The 18,974-nt window shown below is 49.1% G+C and overlaps 3 protein-coding genes and 1 long non-coding RNA gene across 5 annotated transcripts; 1 reads left to right on the plus strand and 3 right to left on the minus strand.

The window, feature by feature from the left end:
- Nucleotides 1-401: 401 nt before the first annotated feature.
- On the minus strand, nucleotides 402-6,572 carry riok1 (RIO kinase 1 (yeast)). Of its 2 annotated transcripts, XM_088014455.1 has the most exons (18): nucleotides 6,383-6,521; nucleotides 6,097-6,291; nucleotides 3,592-3,757; nucleotides 3,359-3,449; nucleotides 2,763-2,832; nucleotides 2,640-2,682; nucleotides 2,470-2,562; nucleotides 2,243-2,355; nucleotides 2,080-2,160; nucleotides 1,928-2,014; nucleotides 1,713-1,850; nucleotides 1,539-1,642; nucleotides 1,353-1,459; nucleotides 1,175-1,240; nucleotides 989-1,102; nucleotides 855-908; nucleotides 680-784; nucleotides 402-602 (listed from the first exon to the last, which is right to left on the minus strand). In XM_088014455.1, exons 4-18 carry the CDS (start codon nucleotides 3,420-3,422, stop codon nucleotides 492-494), a joined length of 1,350 nt encoding a protein of 449 aa, XP_087870581.1. In that variant the 5' UTR covers nucleotides 3,423-3,449; nucleotides 3,592-3,757; nucleotides 6,097-6,291; nucleotides 6,383-6,521; the 3' UTR covers nucleotides 402-491. The 2 variants fall into 2 exon arrangements, with proteins under 2 accessions (XP_087870581.1, XP_014833590.1); XM_014978104.2 differs by lacking the exon at nucleotides 6,097-6,291 and having other exon boundaries at nucleotides 6,383-6,572.
- LOC148154461 (uncharacterized) lies at nucleotides 4,375-6,088 on the minus strand. Its single transcript, XR_015765780.1, has 2 exons — nucleotides 4,736-6,088; nucleotides 4,375-4,468 (listed from the first exon to the last, which is right to left on the minus strand). It is a non-coding gene; the product is annotated as an uncharacterized LOC148154461 (long non-coding RNA).
- Nucleotides 6,573-6,574: 2 nt separating the features above from the next.
- On the plus strand, nucleotides 6,575-9,448 carry rpp40 (ribonuclease P/MRP 40 subunit). The gene is made up of 8 exons (XM_014978101.2): nucleotides 6,575-6,921; nucleotides 7,720-7,864; nucleotides 7,933-8,001; nucleotides 8,076-8,168; nucleotides 8,242-8,364; nucleotides 8,437-8,602; nucleotides 8,672-8,806; nucleotides 8,880-9,448. The coding sequence occupies exons 1-8, from the start codon at nucleotides 6,805-6,807 to the stop codon at nucleotides 9,076-9,078; spliced, it is 1,047 nt and encodes a 348-aa protein (XP_014833587.2). The 5' UTR covers nucleotides 6,575-6,804; the 3' UTR covers nucleotides 9,079-9,448.
- A 4,736-nt stretch (nucleotides 9,449-14,184) lies between these two features.
- On the minus strand, nucleotides 14,185-18,028 carry cdyl (chromodomain protein, Y-like). The gene is made up of 7 exons (XM_014978105.2): nucleotides 17,795-18,028; nucleotides 16,497-17,070; nucleotides 15,689-15,906; nucleotides 15,428-15,600; nucleotides 15,147-15,357; nucleotides 14,867-15,010; nucleotides 14,185-14,791 (listed from the first exon to the last, which is right to left on the minus strand). The coding sequence occupies exons 1-7, from the start codon at nucleotides 17,816-17,818 to the stop codon at nucleotides 14,633-14,635; spliced, it is 1,503 nt and encodes a 500-aa protein (XP_014833591.1). The 5' UTR covers nucleotides 17,819-18,028; the 3' UTR covers nucleotides 14,185-14,632.
- Nucleotides 18,029-18,974: the final 946 nt, after the last annotated feature.

The following is an 18,974-nucleotide window of genomic DNA, read 5'->3' on the forward strand; positions in this document are numbered from 1 at the left end:
AATTGGAATGAAGGTGTTTTTGAAGTGAATGCCAGTTTTTTTGAAAACATGTCATACTTGTTGGAAATTGCCTGTTAATCAGATTAAAATTATGTTTAGTAAACTGTGTGATCAGTCATAAGGTGACTGCATTTACTTCAGATGTAAACAATGAGGCAAGGGGAGGGGCTTAGAGCTGTCAATTAACCTAGTATACTTGCTGCTAAATGTGCAAATGGCAGAGAAACAACTTACCATTTATCTGTCATCAGAGGCTATGCTAACTAGCTTAGCTTTATTACTAGCTTCATTAGCAGCACTGCCGCATTTCACTTGCAGTGATGTCTCAAATTGACCTTTGACCTCTCAGCAGAGCCACAGTGTATCCACATTTGGATCGGGTCAAGAAATTCTGACAGAAGTTTGGTTTGACATCAAAGCTTTAATCAGAACAGAACCACAGAGCGAGAGCCTCTGCTTCCCAGTCAGAACCGGGTCGGTTCTTCGGCGGGTCATCGTCCCTTCTTCATCTTGGCCACCTTCTCCTTCCTCTTCTTCACGTGTTTGGGGACTTTGCTCTTCCTCCTCTCCCTCTGGGCCTCCTTCACCATCCTCTTCCTCTCCTGGAACAACAAGCAGTTAATATCACGAGGTTCTGGTTCCAGTTGTGGTTCTGGTTCCGATTCCACAGACTGAGCACCTTCTTATCCATTGGACTTCCCTCTTGGTCCTCCTCTTCCTCCTCTTCCTCACCCTCCTCTTCCTCCTCTGATGAAGGCTGGTCCTCCTCCAGCAGCGCCGGAATCTAGCAGCGGATCAGAACATTAGCAGGAACCGGGACCGGAACCAGAACCGGACCCAGAACCTGTACAAACCGTCTGAACTCCAGAGAGGTCCTTCTTCAGGCCCGTCAGCGTCTGGTACAGAACCTGAGGAGAACAGGGAGCCTTCATCATCATCGATTCAGTTAAAAACCACAGAAGAAGACAGGGGGCGCTGCTGCTCTTACGTCGTCATGGTGACCGCTAATGGCTGCCGCCTCCTCGGACTTCATCAGCTCCACGTGGCGCTCATAGCCTCTCACCTGGGTCAGCGTGCGCGGGATGTAGGCCTGCTTAAACACCTGTGGGGGGGCGGAGCCTCAGTGAACTCAGGGAGCCAATCGGAGAGGAGGGCGGAGCCTCGGAGCCATTACCTCCTCATCGACCCGGTCCCGGTCCGATCGCTGCTCCGCTGTCCGCTGGGCCGCAGTCGCCATGGCCTGCTCCACCAATCACAGACAGCCGGGTGTCAGGGGGCGTCCCGGACCCGTCCGGAACCAGAACAGGTTCTGGTTCCAGACGGGTCCAGAGGTACCGCCGGATACTTCTCACCTTGTCCAGGTATGCCTCTATATTGCCGCTGGAGACAGCCGGGTCTGTAATGAAGTCAAACAGCTCCCGCACCGTCATGGCCGCCACACCGCGCCGCGCAAAGAACTCTGGGAACCACAGACAGGTCAGAACCATTAAGGGTCAGAACCGGGCCGACCTGCGGATCAGAACTGGAACCGGGCCCACCGTTGACGTTGCTGCAGTCCTTGCGCAGAAAGTCCAGGGCGTGCGGATGGTCGTGCTCCACCGCCTGCGACACATCGATGATGTAAGCGTCTCCGCCATGGTACCTGCAACCGGATCAGAACTGGGTCAGAGGAGCCCGACTGGAACCGAATGGATCGGGTCGGTTCCACTCACAGCATGTTAAACTCGCTGAGGTCGGCGTGGACAAGCCGGGCCCGCTGGAACATCCGCTGCATGTCCCGGACCACCTGCAGGTACAGCTGCCGGGCCTTGGACCCGCTCAGAACCGCGTGCTTCAGCAGAGGAGCCGGCCTGACCCAAACAGAACCAGAACCTTCGTCAGCATCCGGCTGGCCGCACACTGGGTTGGAACCGGCTCCGATTCTTACCTGTTGTCTTTCCCGATGAAACCCATTAGCAGAACGTGACTCCGGAGCAGAACCGGTTCTGGACTGGGAATGCCAGCCGCCTGCAACCTGGAACACAAGAACTGGTTCTGATGGGTTCTACCGGGTTCTGCATGTCGGGCCGAGGTTCTGACCTGATCAGGTTCCTCATCTCTTTCTCAGCCCAGGTTCTGACCATCTTCCTGGGGTTTCCTTTACAGTAGCCGTGGCGGAACCTGCAGAACAGAACCGGAGCCAACGTGGCCTCAGATCCAGAGAGGCTGCTCTTATTTTGAAAGGCACAGGAAGCGGACTGACCTGAACTCTCCGCTAACGTACTTGTCCCGGTCCTTGAACTGCAGGATGGACGTCTTGTAGATCTTGATGGCTCTGCTTTCTCCAGCCGCTGTGCTGGCGTGGTAAACGTTGGCCTGAGGGACCGCAGGAACCCACTGGTTACCACGGCAACCAATCCCCCAACCCGCCCAGCTCACCCGCCCCGAACTGGTCCGAGCCACTCGGCTCCAGAACCCAGGTCACCTGACCTCCTTCCCGGTGCTGATGCAGCCGTTGATCTCGCTGATGATTCCCCGACTCAGCATCTTGAACAGAATCATCCGAGTCCGAGGGTCCAACACCTGCAGAGGAACGCAACAGGTCACTTCCTGTCAGCTGGTACAGGGTCACTTCCCTTCAGCCCATCAACAATCCTGACCTGCTCTACGGTAGCTCGGTCTGATTTGTCCTTCACTCTGTACCTGTGAAGGGAACCAATCACAAGGTTAGAGAGGAGTCACATGACCAGCAGGTGAGCAGCTGCAGGTGAGGGCAGACATACGTTCCGGCCTCCTTCTGCTTCTGCATGGCCGTCACCTTGTTGGTCACACTGTCCTCCAAGTTCAGCTGGTCTGCAGGAACAACACAGCAGCTCAGGTACAGGAGACACCTGTGGGGGCGGAGCCACCAGGCAGGTGACACTTGTACACTACATTAGCAGCTAGCAGCTCCACTAGCAGCTAGCAGCTCCACTAGCATCTCCACTATACACTAGCAGCTCCACTAGCAGCTAGCAGCTCCACTATCAGCTAGCAGCTCCACTAGCAGCTAGCAGCTCCACTATACACTAGCAGCTCCACTATACACTAGCAGCTCCACTAGCAGCTAGCAGCTCCACTAGCATCTCCACTATACACTAGCAGCTCCACTATACACTAGCAGCTCCACTAGCAGCTAGCAGCTCCACTAGCAGCTAGCAGCTACACTAGCAGCTAGCATATCTCAGCCAGTGCTCGTGACCCATGAAGGAGAGAACGTCTGGGTTCCCCATTAGAACCCAGCAGAACCTTCCTACTGATCCGGTTCTGGTAACTGGTTCACTGTGATGATGAATGCAGTGTAATGGAACTAAGCGGGTTCTTTGGTGCTGAGTGGTACCGAGGTTGATTTTCTGCTCATATTTCCTCAGAACCTTGTCGGTCGGAGTTGATGATGACGCCATCTTGCTGGACGGGTTCTGCCGGTTGGCCTGAGGAGGAACACATACGCCTTCAGAACCTTAAACCGGGCCCATTAGAACCTTCCTGATCAAAGGAAACCTAAGCTGGTAACCATGGTAACCCTCCACACAGAGAAAACTGTAACTATGGTAACAGCAAGCAGAGTCTGACCTGACAGCTGGTGCCAGTCTGGTTGATTCTCTTGGTCCAATCAGCTGGAGAAGTCCACTCCCACTCCTCATCTTCATCCTCACCATCTTCATCCTCATCTTCATCCTCCAGCCACTCTGATGTCAGCTGGGCCGTGATGTCACTAATGACATGCACTGATTGGCTGCTACATGAACAACATTAGAGACAGAAACAGCCAATCAGAGAGCAGCTGGAGGACAGGTAGACAAGGGAGAGCCCTGATTGGTCAGAACAGGCACAGGGAGAGCCCTGATTGGTTAAACGAGTCAGAAACCTGAAAACATTTTTAAGTAACAGTGAGCCAAAATTCTGTCAGTCCAGCCCACGTTTACCATCTGTTTCCGTCACTGGTTCTGACAATTCTAATGGTTCTGATGTAAATTAAATGTTGTAAATCAGGGGGGTCCAAAGTGGGTCCTGGAGGCCCGGCATGCTGCATGTTTTAGTCTCTCCCTGGTTTAATGCACCTGGATCAAATGATGGATCGTTGGAGGCCTCAGAGGAACATTGACCTGCTGAGGAGGTTGTTTCTACCAGCAGGGAGAGAATAAAACTTCCAGGATGCCTCCAGAACCCACTTTGTGGACCCCTGCTATAACTCATTAATTTAGATTCTTCAGTTATTGAAGATGCTGGTGGTTCTGATGGTTCTGGTGGTTCTGATGGTTCTGATGGTTCTAGTGGTTCTGATGGTTCCGGTGGTTCTGACAGCAGATCCAAACCCTGAAGGATCTTCTCTTCCTCCGTCTCTGTTCCTTCCTCTTGTCCAGATGAACATCCAGGTTTTTATGTTCCTCATCACCTCCACTTCTTCTCCAATGATGGAAATAGGGTTTGACCTTTGACCCTGTTCCTCCTGAAACCAACAAGCATCTCCTTAGTTTTGTTCACATTTCAGATGATTTGACTGTTCCCTCCATGACCCAAAGCGGTCCACCAGCTCTCTGTACTCAGCCTCTGGTCGTCTCTGATGAACCAACAGCTGCAGAGTAATCTGAGTGTTTCTGTAATCTGAGTGTTTCTGTAGATGACAGGAGTCAGACTTATTCTGGAGTCCTGAAGTGTAGAGAGAGAAAAGGAACGGAGAGAGAACAGAGCCACAGCTCGGTCCTCCAGTCTCTACCTGTGGTCTGTCATCAGGTGTCATGGATCCAGGTGAGGGTTGAGGCTCCACCTGAGTCTCCTGCTGTTCCTCACAGAGCAGATCAGGCTGAATCGTGTTAAATGGGTCATTGATGACTGATGGTGAGTTTTCTCTGGTACCAGAACCAGGCAGGATGTCGTCCATAGCAACAGAACCTTCTGTTGTGTCGAGCTGAAGAGATGCTGCAGAATCCCACAGAACCGCTCTGCAGCTTCAGGTCTTCAGGACCGACACCTGGTTCTGGTTCTGATTCTAGTTCTGGTTCCATCTCTCCAACTGCCTCTTCAGGTCCAGAACCAGATCAGGAGGCAAACGGAGCAGCAGCTCCTGATCTGGTCAGAGTCAAACTAGTGGAAGCAGAAGATCCACAACTGAGGAGGAAGTTAGGAGATGAGAGGTTTGACAGGAAGCTGAGGGTCAGAGGAAGGAGGGATAGGGATGATGATGATGATGATCCTGAACCTGTCTGAATGTCTTCAGCTCTTTTGCTCCTTCCAGGCTTCCTTCCATCCTCCTTTTGCTCACAGCCTGAGATCTTCTTCCTTCCTGATTCTCTGATTTGGTTCCTCTGCAGTTTCTCCTCCAGATTCTTGCTGTTCTTCTGTCTCTAATCTGGACTGCAGCTGCTCGTTTCCTCCTCAGCGACGCCCCGTCTCGTCCCTAAAGGCTCTTTGGTTCCTTCAGGTCCCTGCTGATCCAGGGTTTGTCATTCAGGAAGCGTCTCTCTGCTCTGATGTCGTCTCCATGAGGCTGGCACAGAGCGATCCGATCAGTTGCTTCAAACCAGCCTGGAGGGCCTCTTCTGCTCCCTGTCACCATTTCCCAACAGGTCGTCTCTTCACCAGAGGTGTGTATTCAGAACAGAGAGGAACCAGTTCACAGTCTGATCTCCCCAGAGGAGGTTTTGGTTTGGAGACGTTTGCATCCTTGACATTATCATAAAACAAATTCAGAATCTTGTTTTCCCAGGTGAAGCAGCAGACAAACTGGTGAAAAGTTGGCATGATGATTAAAATCACCAGATATTGCCACAAATGCATTGGGTGTTGTGTCTGTATCCTAGCAACATCAGACCTGACGTCATCAGGGCCCACGATGGGCCCACTCCCACCCGAGAAAACGTTGCTGCTGTATTTATCCTCCATGTTGACCCGTAACAGCATATTTATGTTCCCATTTATGTTCCCAGTATTTAACCATCACTGTCAGTGGAAAAATCAAACCTCATTAAGCGGCACTCGGAGTAAACAAGGCCTCTGATCAGCTGAGGGTGAAACGCAAACAGCTGCCACAACAACACTGGTGAACGGAGATTCACTGCCAAGAGTTCAATGACTCACAGCTCAGGTTCGGTTCTGTTCGTTGTTAGCTCCTCTGCTCCGTGATTCGACCCGTTTGGACACAAGAACCTCTAACACCATGGAATCGTCTCCAGACCGAACACACCGGATGTTCTTTCTTATTTTGCTCTGGTTTGCTGCAAATCATGCGGCCAGATCCGGAATGAGGTTCTGATCTGACGGCGTCTCAACGGCCTAAACAAAGGGAAAGAAAAGAACCGGAACCTTCTGAGAGAACCGAACGGTTCTGCTCTTCGGAACTGGTTTAAGTGTTTGTCTGCCTCACCTGTCCTCCTCTGCGTCATCAAACTGACCAGGGACGTTCGCGACCTGTTCCATGACGTCACAGCGGACAGAAACTCAAACCAGGTTCGATCTCACCGATCCTGACCAGAACCAACTCTTGAAGCACGCACCACCGCGTGCCTCATTTACTTCCGGGTTAGCGTGCGTCACTACGGCAACACGGTTGTGACGTATTTCCAAACGCGGATCAGATCCTAAGTTTCGGAAGAAACTGGCCGATTCTCGTGTTTGTCAGAGTGCAGGTGGTTCTGGTTCCGATCCAGATCTGAGTTCTTCTGGAACCAGAAACAACTTGCAGGTCTCCACTCCGGCCGGCAGGGGGCGCTGACTCACTGACAACAACTGAATAAACGGAACTTCTATAGCTGCTGATCCGAACCAGGAGGATCCGGTTTCATAAAGATGTGCGTGGACCTGAGCCGAACCCAGCGAAACCTGCTGGTCTGTGAGCGGTCCAGTTTCCTGGACGAAAAGAACCGCGTGAGTTCCCAGATGGAGCAGCTGCGCTTCAACTACAAGGTAAGACATGCGCATGCGCCTAAACACGTGCTGAGGTTGTTTGGGTCGGAACCATCTGAGAGCAACATCAGACAGCGCAAGAACCCGAATCGAACAATGAGTTCATCAGAACCCCCGGAGTCCAGAACGTTAAATAAAGATCCGTTACTTCCGTTTCAACACCGGACCGAACCGGGTCTGCAGATCCACCTGCGGTCAGATCGAGCTCAGATGCTAGGAAAAGTATTCACGCCTTCCCAGTAATAAATGTAAACATTATCATCATCCGAACCCAACAGAACCTTCTGGTTCCTCTGCTGAGGAGCAGGAGGGACGGGGACCGGTGTTCTAGACCGTACCGGGACCGGACTCTGATGTGACCCAGATCTAATTGACTCAGATAGATATGGGATCTAAACGGAACATCATGGCAGAACCAGCAGCAGCTGGACCGGGTCAGAACCCAGCAGAACCAGGTTCTTAAATTGGGTCTATCACAACCTTTCTGAGCCAGTCAGGTCTGGTTTATTGGACCAGAACTTTGGTTCTGATCGTCTGTCGTCCTGAAGCGTTACCTGCCCAAGTGAGACCAGCGGCTGTAGGCTGCAGCCTAGTTCTGGTTGTGCTGGACCTCTAACAGAACCAGAACCACTGGTTAGCTTCCTCTGACCCAGGTCGTACCGTGACCAAACACACTGTTACCATGACGACCAGGTACCTGCTAACTTGTGGGACAAACGGGGCCAGATCCTGACCTGGTCACCAGAACAGATCCAGTTCTGCAGGAACACCTTTTGCTACCTGCTCTCACCTGTACAGGTATCCGTGCTGCTACCTGAGTATGACTCCGCCCCCTCTCACCTGGAGTCCATCCTGAACAGCTTCAGCAGCTTCTACCTGATCAAGCAGCTGCCATTATATGAGCTGCTGGACAAAGACTTCCTGCAGAGCGCCGTGTACCAAGGTAACGCACCTGTCTCACCTGTCATACCTCACACTCACCTGTCGTACATCACCTATATCTGTCTCTAGGCAGCGTGTACGGTCTGTCCTTCAGAACTCGAATCGACGAGGACAACTGTGTCGCTCTGATGCCAAACGGTAAGCAGTGAGTTCAGGTGACATCACTTCCTGGTTACCTGTCCAGAGCCAGGTGTGTGTGTGTGTGTGTTCAGGTCACCTGGTGTTTTCTCTGGATAAGGACGCCTTCGAGACGCTGGGCCTTGAGGGCCGACCTTCCAGATCCAACAGAACCAGCAGCAGATATGGTATCGGTTATGGTTCTGATTCTGGGTCGTTCTCAGTCCAGAACGGGTTGTTTACCTGTGTGTACCTGTGCAGAGGTCACGGTGGACCTGAGGGATGGCAGCATGGCCCCTGGTGGGCGGGGCTACCTGAGGCTCCGCCGAGCTCTGATGTCACACCTGAAGCTGCAGATGGACTTCCTGATCTCGCATCATCCGGGTGAGTGACGCAATCGCCATCGACCTCTGGCCCCTCGGGTCCCATCTCGGCTGATCGCCCTCTGTCTGGCAGGGGGCGGGGCCTCGCTGCGGCCCCTCCTATCTCGCTGCGATTGGTTGGAACGCAGACCGGAGGTCAGCCGGCGCGGCCTGAGCCGCCTGGTCCGCCCTGCCCTGCGGTCGTGTGACCCCCACGACCTCCTGGAGTGGATCGGCGCCGTGGACGCCGCTGTCAGCCTGTGAGGCTCGCTGCCATTTGAGGCTCTGAGGGGTCATGACCGGGAGTCACTCTTCTTCTGTGTTTACAGTGAGAATTCATCCAGTGACTTCCTGTCTACGCTCACCTGTCTGGAACCAGAGGCGACTGTCAGCCAGGCAATGAGCATGTCGGCCTGTGGCCTGTTGCTGCCACAGGACTTGCAGCACCTAGTGGAGGAGCTGAGGTCAGCCCACAGACACACACAACTCACCTCACCTCACCTCACCTGAGCACCCTGTGACTCACCTGTCCTCCAGGTGTTACCTGCAGCAGGCCCAGACGGACTCCTGGGCTTCTGTGACAGTTCATGGCTTCACCGACAGTCCGGTGTCCTGGGGCGACGGCGAGCGCAACATCCTGACCGGAGGTCACGACCTCTACAACTTGCTGATGTTCCCCGACCACACATACCGCCTACACCTGGCCACTGGGGCACAGAAGACCTGCCCACCCTGATGGACTTCCCTGCCCGCCCTGATGGACTTCCCTGCCCGCCCTGATGGACTTCCCTGCCCGCCCTGATGGACTTCCCTGCCCGCCCTGATGGACTTCCCTGCCCGCCCTGATGGACTTCCCTGCCTGCCCTGATGGACTTCCCTGCCTCCTCCAACGTCTACCAGGGCGTCAGATGGGGCAGGTCCCTAACCTCCCAGATTCTGATGGGTTGGTTCTGATCTGTACTGGAACCAACTGGTTCAGGATCTGAGGTTGGCTACAATTTACTGGGAAAAGAACAGTGGACTTGTGTTCTGAACTGTTGGGTTCCCTTAGGACATCAGTGTTTGTGTCATCTGCAGCTCTTTAAATAAAATGTATCTAAGTTCTGGTGCTTTGTGTCTATCATCATGGAAAGGGGTCTCCCAACCTGGTCCTCAGGGGCTCTGTCCTGGCGGTTCCCTTCTGTTGAAGCTCCCAAGTCCACAGAAAGGGGCGGGACGGACCGCTGTCAGTCTCATACCTCATGTGGAAAGGGGACCATGAACCTCACCACAGGGGCTGCGTTTCATTGGCTAATGCCCATTTCACGTCACAGCGCAGCTACCACGTGCGTGACCGCGGAAGTGAAGGGGGCACTATTTCCTATATTATCCGACTCCTGTTTTCATTTTCTTTTAAAGTCTGTGATATATGTACACCTTCGAAAGGAACTTCTCTCTCTCTCATTTACTTCAGCGCAGCTCACTGTTTTTAAAAATTCTGTAGATTTCAGTTTACTTCTAAATCTGCTCCATAGTCGCATATTTTCGGGCCTGCTGCTGCCTCTAGTGGCGTGGGGGTGGTAGCACAACTAATCTAATGACTAAATCAGAACGCCACATAGTCTTTATTATTTATTATTAATTCTTGCATTACTGGAACAGTAAAATATAAAGTCCCTCACAAAAGAGCATACCTTTTCATTTTCTTAAGGAAGTAGAGCTAATTAAATGTGATAAGAACTGAAAGTGATTCCAGTTTCACTCGATGGCCAACCTGTTGAAACTGTGGCAAATTTTTAATTCCTTGTGTCATTCCTGGACAGTCAGCTCAACTTTGCTGAAAACACTGACTACATCTTTAAGAACTGTTCTCAGACTCTACCTTTTAAGAAGACCCAGTGATCTTGGGGTTACCCAACTTGAGGTTGTGTATAACTTCTAGTTAGGTAGAGGTTGTTGAGTTAAAATGTTAAAACTTAATATTCTAAATTAAGTTTTAACTCATCAAGTTAAAACAACATTTTAACTCAAGTTTTAACTTTTCATCTCCTCGACTGGTTTGGTCACATGAGCTGCAGACTAACAGACTAACTTTAAGAATACTTTGAATGGCAGGTATAACAGCAGGTAAATGGTGGTGAAACCAAAAACATCTCTGTCTGTTTGCATGAAAGAACATGGAAGATGGCAGGAATATTTCAGCAAGGAGCGTCCATCATTATTATTCATCAGTTTGAACTCTGAGCTGATGAAGGTGTTACTGTGTTCTTCTGGCAATAAGAACATTTATTAGACATTTATTGATGGTGCAATAATTATTCTTAACCAAACTAAATAACATTTAGCGTGCTAAGTGTTTTGCTCTATTCACACATTGTTGATAATGTGATTCATGAATATGATTTATCGATTTAGAGTCTAAGGAAAATTTCAACGTTGATAGACTAAATAGTTTCATCTTATTTTTTCCTATATATGACTCTACCAACAAAAAGTCTCAGTGCCAGTAATGCCGGAATAATACAAGGCACCATTAAAAACAAAAATATGAATTTGTGCTTGTATCTTTATAACAACCCTGCTTGTAACCTAATTAATTAGTTTGTTATTGACTTTTGCTCAATTAAATTTCTTATGTATACATTGCAAATGGTATTTTTTATTATAGTTCATGTTTTTTATGTGTCCTTATTTCTTTTGTTCCTCCTATAATTGATGGACATATATAGATCAGTGATTCTTGAGAATAGGGACAAAACAGGTCAAATGGATAAAGCACAAAATTTGAATAAAATATACACAAAATATACTTTTTTCAAATATCTGACTAAACTAACCTGAGTCATGTGAGCACAACAATGTATATTTTCCTGGTGTTTGCTGAATATTTTTTTTAAACATTGTAGTCGGTGGATGATGCCTGTAAAATCCCTCGTCCAGGAGCAGAACTCAACACATTATAATAGTTTAAAACAATTAAAGGAATACTAAGATAATATATTATGACAAGTATAAGTATTCATATAAATAATTATAAAAGTATCAATAAATTGAATTAAAAATCATTTTTATATATTTTCCAACTCTATTGAAAATTGTCCCTAGTTTTTGTCAACACCGTCAGACATGAAAAGAATGTAAAAAAATCAGGCATTATTGGGGGGCACTGGGGGTCATGGGGTCCTTCTGAGGACCCCATGACCTCTTCCTTTCTCTTCCTTTGCTAAGAGGCTAGTTAGCTCCGGTTAGGTTAAGTCAGAGGTTCCCAAACTGTGGGGCGCGCCCCCTAGGGGGGGCGCCGTGTCATTGCAGGGGGGGCGCGGGAAGCCGTCTGGATGAAAAAAACAAAACGAAACATGAACACTGTATGCGCTGGGTTTTTACCTTAGAATGACCAACTCTCTGTTATTCCTGTCAGTTTGATACAGTAGAGGCTTCCACACTTCCCATATCTGTGTCCTCTGTCACTTTTATCAGCAGTTAAAACTGTTTAATCCGTTGTTAACATGTTGTAACCTGTTTTTCCGAGCCGCCTTTAAACGCAACATGAGCGCTACGACGCTCGCGCTGGGTTTCCACCTGTGAAGGAGACCTGCTGCTGCTGGGCGGAGCTACGTAGGTTTGTGTTAGAATCACGGCAGCAAACCAGCAAAACGCAAAGAACTTTTCACAGTTTTTCCTCCAAACTGCTGGATGCAGGTAATGTTAGCTAAAGGATGACTAGCTAACATCAATACAGAGCCTTAAGCTTAACAAGTAGCTTGTAGGCTACCGATGTTGGTGTCTATTTTCAGCTACGTACATTCATTTTGCCCCCAAAAAAGTCGATGCCCTCTCCCCCTCACACGCGTCGTTTCAACCAGACAGCCATTTGTAATCCATAGGGGGGCGCAGAAAATGTTTGGAAACCACTGGCTTAAGTTATTCTTTAGTTTTTTCTTCTGTTTTATTCCTAAGTTGCTCGTCACAACCAGGATGTCTCAACTCCATAACTGACAATTTATAAAACTTTGATGACATTTTGTGAAATAAAAGCTTCATTCTAGTAAACTGTAAAGATTTCATGGACCTGACGAGCTACAATATGGCCTCCTTCAGAATAACATCATATAAATTGAGGTAGTTTGGCTTTTTGTCAACTCCATCAGTTTTTTTGACTCTTTCAGTGAAATTGTTGTCAAATCTCACTTAAATGTGCAATTAATTCATTTTAATGTATTTTACATAAATTGCATTACTTCACATGTATCAAGTTTTTCATTTTACTCAGTTTGTCACCACCTTCAGTTCTGGGTCAACTCCGTCAGATGGACTTTTTGTTGTTTTTTGTTTTAAATATTTTTTTGTTGTTTCTTGAGAAGCATTTGTCTGTAAAAATAAGTAAAATATCACGAATAGGGTAATTAAAAAATAATTTTATATTTATTTTTGTCAGATGGTGATGACAAAGGGCTTAGGTCCATTAAAAATGTAATTTTTAAAAAATGTTCCAACTGGGACCCTGGACCTTAGCATCTTTACATTTCCAAAACATTATTTGTCATATTTGCATACATAAGGTTGAGAAATAATAAAAATAAAAAAATGGGGAAAATTAAAACCCATTTTGTCCCTATTCTCAAGAATCACTGAGATATTATTTATAATGTATAAATGTCTTGTTTATGTCATTTAATTAGCTCTACATCCTTAAAAAATACGGTGTTTTATAATTTATCTTTTACAGTGCCAGTAAAGCCGGATTAACAGTAAATAAAGACTTTGTGCTATTCTCATGTAGTGACGTAGTTAAGTCAGTTGTGTTACCACCTCCAGCCACCACAGGCAGTAGCAGGCCCGAAAAGATGCAATTAAGAAGCAGATTTAGAAGTACACACAAAGCTACAGAATTTGTTAAAAACTGTGAGCTGCGCTTAAGTAAATAAAAGATTGAAGTTGAAATACAAGCCGAGAGTGAAACTCCTTCCTAAAGGTGAAGATATAGCACAGATTTCAAAATAAAATAAAATCGGGAGGCGGCGAATAAATAGCGCCCCCTTCACTTTCGGAGTGCAATGGTCCCATTTCCAAATAAGGTATGAGACTGACGGTGGTCTGTCCCGCCCCTTCCTGTTTGCTTCAGCAAGGTTCTTCTCGAAGCTCCTGGAGGCTGAGGAGCCTGGATGTCCATCACTTCCTCCACTGGATCAGTGGGCTGACCGGGGGTGGGAGACCCTTTATATTGCAGCATGTTATTGTGATAATCGTTGTGTTGACGCAACACAACGATTCGCGTTGTGTTGCGCAAATCTCGTTGTGTTGCTAACTAACTAACTAACTAACTAACTAACTAACTAGTTAGTTAGTTAGTTATTTAACCAACTAACTAACTAGTTAGTTAGCTAACTAACTAACCCTAGTTAGTTAGCTAACTAGGGTTAGCTAACTACAACTACATGTCGCATGTTTTTCATATTTTCCATCAACCACTAGTATTTCAGGATGACGGCCATTTTTCGAGAAGGCTGTCACTTTGGATTATTTATTACTGTAAAACGTTTGTCATTTTCATAACTTGGATGAACTTTGTCACGTTTTCCACTTCCTGTGCAAACAGGAAGTGGAAAACTAAGCAAAATCAGAAACAGATAACTTTGCTGTTAGTCTCAGACCAATCGTCAACTGGAAGGAGAACATGATGAGAAACGGTTGACTGAATGGTTAGCATTAGCTACTGCTAACTTGTGCATTTAATGTTAGCTTCTGCTAACTTTTACACAAGTAGCCTTAGCTTCTGCTAACGCTTATGCGTTTGGTGTTAGACCGGTTCTGATGGGAGGATTCTGAGCATCAAACCTGACCAGAACATTTTCAGAACCACAAAGATAGTCATGTGACTTTAATGTGACACAAGCGCCAACAGTCCCATTTACCCAGAATGCATTATGAGTGTTCCCTGGCGTCCCCTGGAGTTGGACCAGACCTGGGGGAGGCACTGCACTTAGTCTCAGCCGTTATGGACCAGAACTGCTGGCCTGGTTTAGTCTAGAATCTCAATTCTGGTCAAATCTCATTCTCTCCGACAGATGTGAGAACAGCAACCAAAGGGGAACCCGGTCCAGCCCGTACAGAACCAGAACCAGATGAATTTAGGACCAGACACAACAAGATCCGGCCCACACGGAACTAGAATCGGGTGGAACCAGGAGTCGGTCCAGGACAAGCAGGTTTCCTCAGATACAATGGGTGACACCAGGACTGGTCCACCGGGCAAAGGCTGGACCACCACATCTCGGTCCTGAAACAGAGGCAGAACCGGTCCGGTTCTGGTTCTAGCAGAGTTCTGTTCTCTTCTGCAAAAACTGCAGGATGGAGTCCGTTCCCTGCAGGGATCCCCAGACGCGCTTCAGGGCTTCGCACTCGCGTTCATTGGCTTGCTCCAGTGCGCTGCGGCTGGTGCTCCTCATCAGGGCTTTGGACTCCTGCAGAACCTGCCAGAACCAGAACACACTGAGCCACCAGAACCCACTGAGCTGCCGGCAAAACGCGGCGAGAAAATCCTTCACCTGAGAGTCAACGGCCACCAGCTCCTTGACCCGCAGCATCACTTCCTGCGTGAATGTTCCCGGCCACAACACCTGCGACACCAGACCCTTAAGACACGCCTCCTGGGCCGTTAGCTTCCTGCCACCCAGCAGCAACTCGTTAGCCTGCAACACACGAGTCAGGGGGCGGATCAGAGGACCAGAGAGAAATCATCTTCACTGAACATGACTAATTGAAGCCGGGACCATGATCCAGGTCCGGTTCCCAATCCCCAGTCCTCAGCCCCCAGTCTCGTCTCACCGAGGCCGGGCCCATGATGCGAGGGAAGGTGAAGGAGCTGCAGCCGTCAGGCGTCTGGCCGCAGGTGGAGTATGGCGTCTGGAACCAAGCCTTCTCATTGGCCCACACCACGTCGCACAGAGGCAGGAGGGCGGCGCCGAGTCCGAGTGCCGGGCCGTTCACTGCTGCCACGATGGGCTTCCTGAACTGGATGAAGGTGTTGACAAAGGTCCTGAGGAGACACGGAGGAAGTGACATGGAGGACACGGAGGAGGTGACTTGTAGTCGTTGCGTCTCCATACCTGATGGTTTCAGCCATCTTGATGCTCTCCTTCTTCCTGTCGTCTGCCAGTCGCCTGATGAAGTACAGGAAGTCGAGGCCGCAGCAGAAGACGCTGCCGACAGCACCAATCAACACCAGCTTGCTGTCATCAGATGCAGCCGTCGCCATGGCGCTCTGGATCTCCTTCATCACCTGTCGGACAGCAGAGGGTCAATACGCAGAACATGGCGGCGGTGGGGGCGTGGCCTGGGAACATGGCAGCGATGGGGCGTGGCCTCACCTCCGGGTTCAGCGCGTTGTTCTCGGAGCTCTTGGTGGACAGCAGGATGTAGGTGAAGCCATCTTGTTTCTTCACCACGATGTCGCGGTAGCGGTAGGCGCTCTCCGTCTGGCGGACGCTGACCCTCAGCCTCTTGTCGAACGTGGAGCGCTCCTCTAGGCGCCGCTTTCCCACGGCTCCGGTCGCCCCGGTAACGGCCTCCATCAGCGCCGTGTTCCCTGGAGACAGAAAGAGGACATCAGGCCTGGACGCCAAGTGTTATATCTCGGACATCAAAGCCAATGCATAAAAATAAGAAACGACGTGACACGATCTCACCTGGACAGGTAACTTCCTGCAGGGAAACGGAGCAGCGCTCCAAAGTCTGAGGGAAATTTAATAGCAACGCATTATTCTGGGCACAAAGATCCAGAAAACCAGAAGGGGCCGACCCGTTTAAAACGTATCCAATAGCAACCAGGCAGCCTTATATGGTCATGCTTCCTGTAGGAAGTGCAGCTTCCTGGAGCACTGGAAGGCGCCTCGTTAACGACTCAACGAGGCTTCATAACGACTGGCAGGGATCCAGTGGTGATGTCACAACGGCACGGATTATTCCTCCTAACAGAAACTAGAAATCCGAGCTTTGCTATGAGGAACGCTCAAATTCTCCATCATTTCTGTATTTCATCATTTAGCATCTCTAGGCGGGTAGATCTAGACGTCATCCGCAAACCGAACAAAGTGTTGAACTGAATCAGAGGCAAGATAGGGGAGGGAGATTACCTGTTCACCTGTTTACAGATTGGCTGGTGTTAGTAAGACTCACCGGAGCTGCAGAGGGAGTGGACCGCCGCCGGGGTCATGGGGGTCACAGGGGTTGGTGGCGGTAGCAGTGGCAGCGGGTTCTGGTTCCGGGGACGGGTCCCCATGCGGGCCCTCTCCTGACCGGGCGCCAGCTGGATGGCGGCCGGTTTCTCCAGCAGGGCGACCTCAGGCGGTACAGGGTGCGCCTCCTGAGCGCCTGCCTCCAGGCTCTGCGCCGCCTCACTGGGCGAGTCCTCTGAGTCCGGCCGCGGGTTCATGGGGCTCCGAGGAACCAGGATCTTGATCCCGCTCTTGGCCAGGTCCACGCCGCGGCGTGTGGGGCCGAAGGAGTTGGGGGGTGGGGCCTCCGTTGGGGGCCGGGGCTGGGTGGCGCCGCAGGGGGGGCCACGAGTGGAGCGCAGCAGGGCGGCGTCCCGCTCCAAGTGCCGTCGGTTGAACTCGTGGACGTAGGACATGCAGGCAGACAGGTGAGTCTCCGGCTCCCAGGTGTCGCTCTCCGAGCCGTAGCCTCTCCACCTCACCAGGTACTCCACCCGCCCCTTCCTGCTCCGCCGCTTGTCAACGATGCGCTCCACCTGGACCAAGCAGCAGCGTCAGAACCTCCACCTGACCTGGTTCCTCTGCAACAAAACCGGACCCTGGACACGACCCGGTTGCGCTGCAAAGGAACCAGACCCTGGACCCGACCCAGTTGATCGGCGTTTGGTCAGCTTCCCTCCTATTGGTCAACATGCTGAGCCATTTTTTGCCAAACGTTTTGCATCTCTGGAATTTTGTTCAATGACAATAAATAGAATCTGAATTAATTACTCCATCAAGCCATTCATTTGCCGCTATTTTTATCGCTAATTTTCGCATCCACAGAAACAAAGGAGCTAATTAATTGCAGTACCGATTGTTCAGCAAAGGGAGAGCCGCAGATGTAGATAAATAGAGAGGAAGATATAAACGAACTAAAGTCAGAATCATGCCAGATCTTAATCTCACCAGTAGAACCAGTTCTTCTGAACAGTACCCCTACTACAGACTGGTTTGACCTTTAAGTCCTGAGCTTTTAGGAGGAAGAGATGAAGCAGAATAACTGTAGAGAAACCAAACAGTAGCTAGGAAAACAACAATAACATCCCCAAAAAGTGTTAATGTTCCCACTCAATGTGAACCATGTAAGGGAAAATCCCCTCCATGTTAAAAAGAGACGTTCGGGCTCGGCTGACCCGGTTCTTCAGAACTTTACAGTCCAACTGGGTTACCTGGTCGCTACAAACTTCAGTAAGTTAACTGTTAGCATATTAGCTTTACCTCGTACAACTCCTCCGTGGCCATGGAAACCGGGCGCGTGCACGAGCGGTTGCCAGAAGCCTCTTCAGAGCTGAAGCGGCATGAGAAGAGGTTCGGTTGTTAGTTCGGAGCGGTTCCGGGGTTCTGGTTCTGTTCAGCAAGTGACGGAAAGTTAAGTTTTCTGTCTGTTAGCCGTTAGCTGTTAGCATTGCCTTCCCCGGAAGCTCCCTCAGCGTCTAACTGCCCTTCAGAATAAAAGCCGCTCAGTAGAATAACGTGAACCTCAAGTTCTAACTTCGGAAACCCGAACTTCTGGTCACGTGATACGCTGAGCTCCAATGGAAAGACTGAAGATTAAAACACGTTTTTTGAAAAATGGTATAGTCCTTACATAAGCGTTTAAATATGAGCGGATCACTCAACAAACCAGACAAAAACATTTGTCTGGTTTGTGCAGCAAAAAAAAAATTGTTTCTGCTGCTTTTGCTTTGAAAATATTGCTGGTGACATCTGGGGGCGTTTTTATTAATATCTTTAAAATGAAACAATTTTTTACTGCACAAACCAAACAAATGTTTGACATCAATTTAATTTGATTTGAAAAAGTGGTCCCAAACTCAATGTTTAGTTTGGGCTGAACAGGCCCTTATTCTCCACTAGAGGCCACTGTAGGCTCAGACTGCGGAGTCAAAAACAGTGAAAGATTTCATCAGTTTCAATCATAAAGCTTCGGTCATTGTAATCAAATGTAAATCCAATTACTTGTACCATAACATGTAACAGCTGTATTCATATTTAAACGTTTATTTGAGGAGAAAACCTCTTTAAACGTGTTTTAACCTCCAGGCTTTCTATTGGAGCTCAGCAAATCCCGTGACCAGAAGTAAACGAATAGGTTTCTTTTTTCATACAAGCTTTTAGTTTAATCTGGCACCATTATATTTTTTCTGCTGCGAAAACAACATCAGTGATATTGAAACAATGTTTTGTATTTTCACTGCTTACTTTTTGAGTAATAAAATATAAAAGTGTTCCGAACCGTCAGTAAAAATGGTCGAGGTTGAAATGGTTACCTCCCCAGTTAAATGGGTTATCGCTTCTCGGCCTTTTGGCTAAGACAGCGGTCGCCTCCACTGGGTGGTGATAGTGTTAGTCTTTGTGACTTGGCTGTTACCACTGCTTCAAGAGGTTCATTAATCTT

Source organism: Poecilia mexicana, unplaced genomic scaffold (assembly GCF_051168715.1).
Source record: "Poecilia mexicana isolate PSO_F unplaced genomic scaffold, ASM5116871v1 scaffold_17, whole genome shotgun sequence".
In the NCBI taxonomy this organism is placed as follows: domain Eukaryota; kingdom Metazoa; phylum Chordata; class Actinopteri; order Cyprinodontiformes; family Poeciliidae; genus Poecilia; species Poecilia mexicana.

What these genes read in the sequence shown, in the direction of transcription:
- riok1 (XM_014978104.2), bottom strand. Translation starts at nt 6,435, where the DNA reads ATGGAACAGGTCGCGAACGTCCCTGGTCAGTTTGATGACGCAGAGGAG. An exon ending in TACGTTAGCGGAGAGTTCAG is followed by an intron (nt 2,161 to 2,242) that starts GTCAGTCCGCTT and finishes TCTGTTCTGCAG; the next exon opens with GTTCCGCCACGGCTACTGTA. An exon ending in TAGAGGCATACCTGGACAAG is followed by an intron (nt 1,241 to 1,352) that starts GTGAGAAGTATC and finishes TTGGTGGAGCAG; the next exon opens with GCCATGGCGACTGCGGCCCA.
- rpp40 (XM_014978101.2), top strand. Translation starts at nt 6,805, where the DNA reads ATGTGCGTGGACCTGAGCCGAACCCAGCGAAACCTGCTGGTCTGTGAG. An exon ending in GCAGAGCGCCGTGTACCAAG is followed by an intron (nt 7,865 to 7,932) that starts GTAACGCACCTG and finishes ATCTGTCTCTAG; the next exon opens with GCAGCGTGTACGGTCTGTCC. An exon ending in GTGGACGCCGCTGTCAGCCT is followed by an intron (nt 8,603 to 8,671) that starts GTGAGGCTCGCT and finishes CTGTGTTTACAG; the next exon opens with TGAGAATTCATCCAGTGACT.
- cdyl (XM_014978105.2), bottom strand. Translation starts at nt 17,818, where the DNA reads ATGGCCACGGAGGAGTTGTACGAG. An exon ending in AAGATGGCTGAAACCATCAG is followed by an intron (nt 15,358 to 15,427) that starts GTATGGAGACGC and finishes GTGTCTCCTCAG; the next exon opens with GACCTTTGTCAACACCTTCA. An exon ending in TGGTGGCCGTTGACTCTCAG is followed by an intron (nt 14,792 to 14,866) that starts GTGAAGGATTTT and finishes TGGTTCTGGCAG; the next exon opens with GTTCTGCAGGAGTCCAAAGC.